Source organism: Triplophysa rosa, linkage group LG6 (assembly GCF_024868665.1).
Source record: "Triplophysa rosa linkage group LG6, Trosa_1v2, whole genome shotgun sequence".
Lineage (NCBI taxonomy): Eukaryota > Metazoa > Chordata > Actinopteri > Cypriniformes > Nemacheilidae > Triplophysa > Triplophysa rosa.
In genome coordinates this window covers 1,442,950-1,453,220 of record NC_079895.1, presented here as the reverse complement: position 1 = coordinate 1,453,220, position 10,271 = coordinate 1,442,950, and the positions used below count along the sequence as shown (strand labels likewise).

At 38.0% G+C, this 10,271-nt stretch overlaps 1 protein-coding gene across 4 annotated transcripts; it reads left to right on the top strand.

Moving 5' to 3' along the window:
• The first annotated feature begins 364 nt into the window (after window positions 1-364).
• On the top strand, window positions 365-10,267 carry nme9 (NME/NM23 family member 9). 4 transcript variants are annotated; one of them, XM_057336448.1, is made up of 18 exons: window positions 365-495; window positions 586-643; window positions 1,832-1,935; window positions 2,031-2,102; window positions 2,949-3,065; window positions 3,152-3,221; window positions 3,303-3,385; window positions 3,756-3,848; window positions 3,979-4,121; window positions 5,239-5,447; window positions 6,230-6,374; window positions 7,021-7,128; window positions 7,266-7,411; window positions 7,606-7,750; window positions 7,860-8,101; window positions 8,217-8,312; window positions 8,901-9,017; window positions 9,777-10,267. In XM_057336448.1, the coding sequence occupies exons 1-18, from the start codon at window positions 463-465 to the stop codon at window positions 9,794-9,796; spliced, it is 2,001 nt and encodes a 666-aa protein (XP_057192431.1). In that variant the 5' UTR covers window positions 365-462; the 3' UTR covers window positions 9,797-10,267. The 4 variants fall into 4 exon arrangements, 3 of the variants coding, with proteins under 3 accessions (XP_057192431.1, XP_057192430.1, XP_057192432.1); XM_057336447.1 differs by having other exon boundaries at window positions 3,967-4,121; window positions 9,777-10,265; XR_008963155.1 differs by lacking the exons at window positions 7,860-8,101; window positions 9,777-10,267 and having other exon boundaries at window positions 3,967-4,121; window positions 8,901-9,015.
• Window positions 10,268-10,271: the final 4 nt, after the last annotated feature.

Here is a 10,271-nt window from a genome sequence, read left to right as displayed (position 1 = left end):
AAGTCAAGTTCCTGTGTTCTCGCTATATCTTTGTTTGCCTGCTTTAGGAATAGGAATAATAATTAATTTTTTAATAACAACAGGAATTTATTAGTGAATATTAAAAAAAGTATTAAAATATTAGTAAATTATTCAAACATTTAGTAGTATTTTTTAGCGAACTGTTTGTTACCTGTCTAGTAACAATACAGACATCAAATAACAGCTAAATAAAGCTAACAGCCATCTGTGGAGTCTCTGGTAAAGCTGCCTTACACGCACCGTCCAGCAGATGGCGGAGGTGACGCGGTTAAAACGCGGCTGCCAAGCAACGAGAACGCAAAACAGCTCGCTCTGCGCATGTGCACGTTTGCCCAGTGCAGATAGTTTTTTTTAAACAAAATTACCAACAGCTCAAACATTACAACTGATATTTAGACCACAAACCTCTTCTGATCGTGTAGTTTTCAATCAGACAGTGTCATGGCTGGGAAAAAGAAGGAGATTAGCTTACAGGTTTGTACTGTATCGATATTAAACTGAATATGAGTTTCGATGGCAAGAAATAACCCGGTTTTTTTTTGTCTTTTGTCGTTTTATTTTCAGGTCAATATTAATGACGATGAACAATGGGGTGAAGTTTTGGCAACGAAGGGCTTAACAGGTGTGTGAGTGTATATTACTCTACGTCTGTTACGAAAATTATGTTTTTGGTTTACCGCAAATAACCCTAAAACATGATTCATATAGTTAAACCACGGTAAACATACAGTTAACCATAGTACCATAAACTTACAAAACAAGTAAAGTTCACAGTAACCTAAATATATGTAAAGCTCCTTTGCAACAATGCAAAATTGTGATAAATGTAAATTAAGTTCAATTAAATTTTATTTTCTAAGTATATACTTTATGTGGTATATTTACTACTTAACGGCCATAACAACAATATAAACTTGAACATGTCCGTTTATAAGACAGTATAAACAACTGTTAAAAAGTATTTAATAGGCTACTCAATCAAAAGACTAAACACAACTACAGGAAGCCAAGTATACCTAAAGTATAATGAAGTATTGAGTACAAAAGACCAAATAGAAAACTAGAGAAATTGTTACTCACATAAAAGTAACTATTTTAAAAATTAAGTAAAAAGTATGTAAAGAAAAAACTACTCAAGTAGCGAGAAACTTACTTTGGATCTGATCATTTACAGTACTAATAATATGAATATTAAGGCCAATATTTTTATATTAACATTCATATTATATTTTAATCAATATTTGAATTATTATATTATTATCATAAGCAGATATCCTTGCAACATACAATGAGAGACTAAAGAATAGACAAACATCATCTAGTTTCAATGTCAATGTAGCCTACACAACTTATTTGGAATAATAGACAATGTCAAACTAAAGTGAACCTGCAAAGTTCTGCGTTCACAAGGCATTTGACTAAACTCAGAGCATCTCCTGAGATGATCTATAGAACATCTGAAATACAAACTGACTTATAGAAAAACCGTGGTTATACAAATGGTAATCCACCACTTTTACTAGAATAAAACCATGGTTCATTTTCATGATGGTGTGCTTTAGGTGAACAGACATGCATGATCCCACATTGATCCCGGCCGGTTTACTGTCAGAGTCAGTACAACACACGGCTCAGAGAAGCGAATGGAGTTCCAGCATCATCTGTCTGAAGATGACACTGAGGGTGTTGTTTTCTGTCTAATGTTTCGACAGGCAGATGTTTTTATGTGCGTCTGATGCATGTGAATGCACATTAAGTGTAGTGTCTGTCTCTCAGCGTGAATCGTGCGGTTGTATTTTGTGTCCGTCAGTGGTGGATGTGTACCAGAGGTGGTGCGGCCCCTGTCGGGCCGTCGTCAGTCTCTTCAGGAAAATAAAGAACGAGCTGGGAGACGATCTGCTGCATTTCGCCACGGTAAGACAAGCCGGTCTAGAGAGGAGATTTCACACAAACAATCATTTCAAATGTCGACATGTCTGCCACGCTGACGCTGTCTTATCAACCCGCAGGCCGAGGCGGATGGGATTGATGCTCTGGAGAAGTACAGAGGGAAATGTGAACCCACCTTTCTGTTTTATGCGGTCCGTCTCCGTATGTTTGTACATTGCACGTCTCTGTGGGACCTATCAATTTTTTTACGTTTACATTTTTGTGATTTGATAGCCAGCATATAATAAATTGGTGAATCTCCTAATATCTAATGATCATTAAATAAAATTTCAAAAATGAAAGAAGAATTGCCTAAAGATAATAAAAGCCTTTTTGCATTGTGACATACTTTAACATTTACCCCAAAAATGTAAACAAACAGTTTTGTAAATGAGTTATGTTTGCACTTTTGATTGAGTAGTCTATTAAATACTTTTCTCACATTGCACGTAGTGACCATAGAAATCTACTTCAGGTGCACTCAACAGTATATTTCAAGTATAAATAAGTATTCATACCTAAATAGGCACATGGTATACTTAAAGTGCAAAAATAATCTATGAATGGTGAACTATAAGTGAGACGTTAAGGAAACGTATAAACAAATACTTCAAAACAGAGTATACTTCAAAGTGTAGCCTAGTTAGCTGATAAATGTGCTACAATAAATGTTTCATCAGATGAAAGAAATGTGCTACAAGTGTTGAACTAGTAGTACAAACTAAAAACTGTAACTAGTTGATTTAAAAGTAGTATACTTAAAAGTACACTGTTATGAACTAAAGTGGGCCAATTTACTGTAGTCCCAAGTAGCACTGATATAGTACACTTACAAGTATACTAGTAATACTAGTGATCTTAAAAATAGATCAAATCTAGCTGAATTTGACTTAGTGTACGGAAGTAAAATGAGCTTGAAGCACACGTGACAGTTTGTTCATGCCAGTGGTGCGTTTGGTGTGATGGTTAAAGTCAGTGTTGATGATGGTTTGTTGAAGGGTGATGAGTTGGTGGCGGTTCTGCGCGGGCCAAACGCTCCTCTCCTGCAGACCACCATACAGGAAGAACTGAATAAAGAGAAGAACGTGCTGGAACACGGAGCTGCGCGCAGACCGGTCAGAACATCCACTGAGTTCCCGAAGCATACTGTTGCTCTGTCTGTTTTAATGACGACACGAAAGAGATGACGTTTGTGTTTCAGGTGAAAGATGAAGGTTTAGTTGAAGATGAAGAGTTGAATGAAGATCACACGGATGATGAAGATGTGTTTGGTACTCATCCTCGCAGCAGATTAAACTCACTGTCTCTCGGTCCTGTTGACTGAATTCAGCGGCACTCTTTCTCTGTTTCAGTTCCTGCTGATAAGTCGTTCACGGTGGCGATAATAAAACCAGACGTGGTTGCACACGGCAGAACCCATGAGATCATTATGAAGGTACCAAACACAACCACGTCTCATCACTGATGCCATCAATATGAAGATGATAAACGCCCTTTCATTTCCCTCACAAAAACAAGCTCAGTTTTATTAAGTATACTTAAGCAAAGTCTATTTTTTAGTATACTTACTGGTTTATTGGTAAGCGTGCGGTTTCAGTGCTACTTGGGATTAAATTGGCCTTTCGTTTAGTTTTTTCAAGTGTACTTCAGTTGTAAACATTTCCTGGGTTTTCTGAGAGCTACATAAAACCGACTGATAGTATACTTTTTCTTTGTCTTTTTTTTATGAAGTATACTAACAGCACACTTGAATAAACTTCTTTTTTCAAGGGGTAGTATCTCATACGATGTTTTTCTTTTGACAGATTCAGGATGCAGGATTTGTCCTTTTGGCCCACGAGGAGAAAACTTTGACAGAGGCAGAAGCTCAAGACTTCTATCAGCACAAATCCTCTGAGGTAAACGATGAAACATCTCAAGATTCTCTGTGTGTTTACTGCATGAAGTGATGATGTGTGATGGCAGAACAGCTGACTGTCATGTAAACGTGTCGTGTATTTGTTTGTATATTTCAAGTCTTACTTTCAGGAGCTCGTTCGGTTTATGTCGAGCGGTCCGTCTCATGTGCTGGTCATTTGTAAAGCGGACGGTTGTGACGACGTCATTCCAGCCTGGCGGGAATTCATCGGACCACCGGACGTCGAGGATGCCAAGAGAAAACAGCCGGACAGGTGCCTGACCACCACAGACAGAAATACTGTATATAGAAACACATCAACGCGAGCAGTCTGACATTAGACACAATACAATGACCTGTCCACCTAAAAAATTACAAATATAATTACATATATATATATATATATACAGCAGAGTTATTATAGCTTTGATTTTAGTTTTAGTAATATTTTAAATTAGCTTTTATTTTTAGCTTTTTTGTTTTTGTGTTAATTTTAGTTCAAGTTATAGCAATTGTGGTATATGCTTTTGTCATTTTATAATTTATTGGTTTATTTTTAATGGTGCTATATATAAGATTAATTCATTTTTATTTTAGTTTTTGTTTATTGTTATCATTTTACTGCTTTAAACTTACTTCAGTTCATTTTTGAGGCATCATTTCAATTTTTCCTTGAGTTAAGTTTTTCCAAAACATTTTAGTTCAATATTTGATTTGATTTCAATGAACAGGAACATTTTCAAAGTTTTAATTTCAGTAAACTAAAATAACCGGTTTAAAATAAGATGACCTACATGCCCAAAATAATATTATAAAACTTTGACAAAAGCAAATCTACACATAACACACATCTAACACATTTTAAAATGTCCAAATATAAATGTTTTATTTTTATTCTTATTACCATTATGCAAAAAGTGCACTGTTAGCATATGCTAACATTTTTGTACTGAATTTATGAAGTAATAAAACTTTTTAAATTTAAAATAAAATTTGAAGATGTTAAATGTTTTAATTCATTACATTAATGTTGATGCGATATATATTTACTCAAAATATTTCTTCTATATTCCAAAAGAAGTTTTTTTGGGGCGCTCTCTCAACAGCCTGAACACGGAGGCTGTTTTTCAGGTGTAATCTTAAAAGAAATTTGCAGTTAAATGTCGATTTCTAGAGGTTTTGTGGGATTTTTTGCGTTCCATATTGTGCTCCCAGATTTCCGCAGTATCAGTTTTAGCACGAGCACATCCTGTGGCCTTCTGCCCCCCACACACACCCTGCCCCGCCTGAGAACCCACAGAGAGACCATCTGTTCCCCTCTCTCTCTCTCCATCCATCCATTCCAACTCTCCCGCTTTCCTCTTTCTCATTGGCTGTGGTCTGTTCTTCAGCTTGCGGGCGCAGTACGGCACCGCGAGCGTTTTCAACGCCCTGCACGGCAGCCGCGACAGAGAGGTGGCCAGCAGGGAGCTGGCGTTCTTCTTCCCAAACTTCAGGATGGCGATGGCGGACCCGGGCTCGGAGCAGGCCGGGCCGGAACAGGAGCATGTGGAGAGGACGCTGGCGCTCATCCGTCCAGACGCTGCCAGGGAAAACAGAGGCACGTGCCAACATTACGTCTGCGTTCGGCCTCGTGGGCGAACTCACATGCTCCTGCGTTCCATGAGTGTTTTAATACCAAAGCGTGTGCTGAAGTACTGATAGACACAAGCTGATTTACACACGACTGAAGACATCTTACAAACCCATACGCAACAAATCACAGATGAGATCTCATTAAAGTGAAATAAAACATCTGTCATCATTAACTCACCCTCAGGTTGTTTCAAACCTGTTTAAATTTCTTTGTTCAGTTCTGTGACATCATCCACTACCATAGTAGGAAAAAAAGATGGTATATTTTGTTGTTCTGTTGAACACAAAGTGAGATATTTGAAGAATTTGGGAACACAAACAGTTCTGGGGCACTTTTTGACCACCATTTCAGTTTTCACAGAATCGAAAATTGTTAACATTCTTCCAAATATCTTTCTCTGTGTTCATCAGAACATGTGATTTATACAGGTATGTAATGACATGAGGGAGAGTAAATGATGACAGGATTTTCATTTTTGGGTGAACTGTCCCTTTAATATCTCAGTTATTTCTCCTAGACACCAATGAGATTAAATGGAGAGCAAATGGAGAACTTTGCTTAAGTCTCATTTGTTCCTCCAGAAAGGTCTCACAAATGTCATTAGAGCTTCAGAAGAGACGTCAACGATGTGTCAAACTGAGCTCAGATTAGTCAAGTCTCCAATCAAAAGTCAATATTACTGAAGATCTCAAATCCAGATTATTAGCCCTCTGAAGTGTATAATTACATCGGTATGTTTTTTCTAGAGGAGATCTTGGCCCGGATTCATGCGGCAGGTTTCACAGTGGCTATGCAGAAAGAGGTGATGCTGTCTGATGAACAGGTGAGACAGTTTTACAGCTCTCACCAGGACGAAGAATACTTCCCCAACCTACTTGAGAACATGACCAGGTAACATGCACAAAACCTCCTTAAAGGGACAGTTCACCCAAAAACGAAAATTCTGTCATCATTTACTCGCCTTCGAGCTGTTTCAAATGTGTCTAAATGTCTTTGTTCTGATGAACACGGAGAAAGATATTTGGAAGAATGCTTGTAACCAAACAGATCTCGCCCCCCATAGTAGGAAAAATTACTTGATCGTTTTTTTTGTTCTGGGGCACTTTTGACTACCGTTGTATTTTTCCTACTATGGGAGTCAATGCATGTTGAGATCTGTTTGGTTATACGCATTCTTACAAATATCTTTCTCTGTGTTCATCAGAATAAAGACATTTAAACACAACTCGAAGGTGATAAAAATGACGTCTTCATTTATTCTCTGTGTGGTTGTAAATCTGTATGCGACTCTTTCTTCAGTGAAACACAAAAGAAGATATTTTGAGAAATGTCTCAGTGGTTTTGCGTTCCAACAATGGAAGTCAATGAGGTTCAGTGTTGTTCGATTATCAACGTTCTTCAAAATATCTTCTTGTTTGTGTTCTGCAGAAGAAAGAAAGTCAGGCAGATTTGGAATAATATAGACCGCTCAAGTGGCTTAAAAATAGTCATTTGAGTAAATTCCAGAATAAAGACTGACTGTTGTTGTTGTTGACAGCGGGCCGGTGTTGGCATTGGCTCTGGTGAAAGAAGGAGGTGTGGAACACTGGAGAAACATTCTGGGACCCAAAGATCTGGTCCGGGCTAAAACTGAAGAACCTGAGTGGTAAAAGAATATCTAGAGTAGCGAGTCAAGTCTCGGCTTGTTTAAATCGGATCATTTCTGTGTGTTTGTGATGCGTCTGTGACGGGTTATGAGCTCTGGGGTCTGATCATTTCTCTCTGTGTGTGCTTCTGATGAAGTTTGCGAGCTCAGTTTTCTTCAGAGAGCTCAAATATAAATCAGCTGCACGGCAGCGGAAGTTCAGAGGAGGCCGAGAGAGAGATCGGCTTCTTCTTCCCTCCAGAACAAACGCTGGCCGTCATCAAACCTGACACTCAACACAAAGGTCTGCTTTCTTATCAAGAAACTCGCTCACAGCTGCTTAATGTGCGTTTATTACACAGAATCCTGAAGCCCAATGGCTCATACAGAGAAACCCCGTGACTACACAAAGCAGCACTTTCAGCTCATCAGGAATAAAACACAATGTTTTAAAGAGAGAGACGGATCTTTCATTGCTTTGTGTCTGCTCTTTACCAGAGGTCATCCTGGACGAGATTCGGGCCAGAGGATTCACCGTTTCTCGTCTGAAGGACACGGTTCTGTCCAGAGAGATGGCCGAAGAATTTTATAAAGAACACAGAGATGAACCCTTCTTCGGCCAGCTAGTGGATTACATGTGTCGGTGAGTTTTACTCAAACCCTGCTATCAAAAACCCCTTCATCACGGTTAACAAGAGCGCCGCTGTTCTTAAAGAATGCAGATGAGATAAATGAAGGTTATGTTGAAACAGCGGTCCGTGTACGATGCTGGTTTTGACTAAAGAGAACGCAGTGGATGAATGGAGAGCGGCGATGGGCCCGACGGATCCCGGTGAGGCGAGAGAAACAGCCCCGGAGTCTCTGAGAGCTCGCTTCGCTAAAGACATCTTACAGAACGCCGTCCACGGCTCCTCAAACGCAGCACACGCACGCGACAAGATCCACTTCATCTTTGGAGATATCAGCTCAGAGAATGAGCTCATCTGTGATTTAGGTGCTCATGATATAATAAGTGCTTCACCTTCTGTAAGGCGTTTTTACATCCCAATGAACGTTGGTTGTGTTTTGCGAGATGACTTATCAAATTGCCAATGTTCTTTTGTCTGTAGAAGCCGAGGAGAGCTTTGAAGAACTCAAAAACCTCCAAACTTCAAGATCTCCATCATTTCATGAGCTGAGGAATCAGACAGAAGTCAACGCTACAGGTTCATACATGAAGAAACAAATGGCTGAAACTACAATTAATGAAGGAAGACTTTCATCCTTATGACACTTTATTCCTTCTTTTTTTTGTTGTTTGAGTAAATATTAGTGCTGTCAATCGATTAAAAACATTAATTGATTAATCACAGATTTTTTCTGTGATTAATCACGATTAATCGCACGTAACATTAATGTTTTCAAATATACTTGTCTAATAATTTCACATTTAATCTCCAAATTAATGTAGAAAGAACAGATTTCTTGAACAGCATCATTTTATGAACGAAAGGAAACATTCTGATATTAGTACCGTTGATGTCTCTATTAAATTGATTATTTTTTATTTATTTTAACATTAATTATAGCCATTCAAAAGTATAATTGAGAGCTATCATGTCTGATAGGTAGGAAATATACAGAAATTGACTAGAAGTTCTCAAACACAAATACAATCTTTAATGCTAATTGTAAATGAAATACAGAAGAATTCTCATTAAAGCTACAAAATATACATGCAAATGTTCATTCGTGTGAGGTGACCTTTGGAAAAGTCTCACGTGAACACGAAATCTCTTCTCGTGCTTGTTTAGATCCAGAAGGCGGTGATGAAATGACAGAGAGCCAGCAAACATCACCTGAGATCACGGCCGTCTCGGATCAGACAGGAACACCAGAGACGCCCGGCGGCAGCCAACACCACGACACCGGTCTGACTGTCAATGTTTGATTTCATAAATGTTCTACAGGTTCACGCGGCGATTTGTGCACTAAACGCTGAAGTGACGAATCTGAGACGAACACAACAATGTTTTTACAAACAGTTTCTAATTTATCTTCATTTAGAAATGAGACATGACAGTACAAAAATAACGGTAAATACGTCTAATAATACATCTAAACATATGTGACCCTGGACCCCGAAAGCAGTCTTGAGTAGCACGGGTATATGTGTAGCAATCAGTGTCGGGTGTAACTAGTTACTAAGTAATTAGTTACTTTTTCCTTGAAAAGTAAAGAGATTACTCTTATTTTCCTGTAATTTAATTACAGTTACTTCTGATGTCATTGAACTTAATACTGTGTAATATATTCAATAGTGGAAAGACATCAAAATTACAAGTCTAACTTTAAAATGCATGCATTAATGTATCCTTCTCACATTTGTATACTTTGGTCAGTTAATAAGAATCATTTATTTATTCAGCTTTTATATGATGTGTAAAACTCAATTTCAAAAAACTGACCCTTATTACTGGTTTCATGGTCCAGGGTCACATATGTGACAGATTCATCCAAAAGAACTTCAGTCATTTCTCACGTGTCATGAATCAGTGCTGTTAGACAAGCAATTAGTATTTTAAAATTCTATGAAACATGACAAAGACAAAGTCTGAAACCAAACAAGACCTTTGCTAAATAAACTCGAATGTTTTACTGATTCGGTGATGTGAACCTCTGTGTTACAGGTGATCCAAGAAATGAATGAAATCTCTCAACTCTTACTGTGGACTTGACACCTGACTGATTCATAGGACTACCATGTATTGGAAGATGACAAGAACTACAAGACCTGTTGAAATAAATCATCCTTTTGAAAGTTTGTACTGGATTCTGAAGGTAGTTTTCCAACCACTGTAAGACTTCAGTTATTATAGTCTTTATGATTCTCATCTCTGCTGATGTCACGAAACCTTCAGATTTGAGGGATTCTTTTGTCTTTTTGTAACCGTTTGATCCTGAAGGATTAAGTAGGGAAGGATAAACTCTTCTCCATTAAAACCTCAGAAAACATGTTTTGTTGATTTATTTGGTACAAGAGTTTAAACATTTGACACGTCTTATTTGTATAGATCGATTCAGCATATAAACAGATGGGAAACAACTGTAATCCTTATTGTGCGCACAGTTTCCATGATATCATATTAACTGAGGAAAATAAATAAATCGGTCACATCACGGAA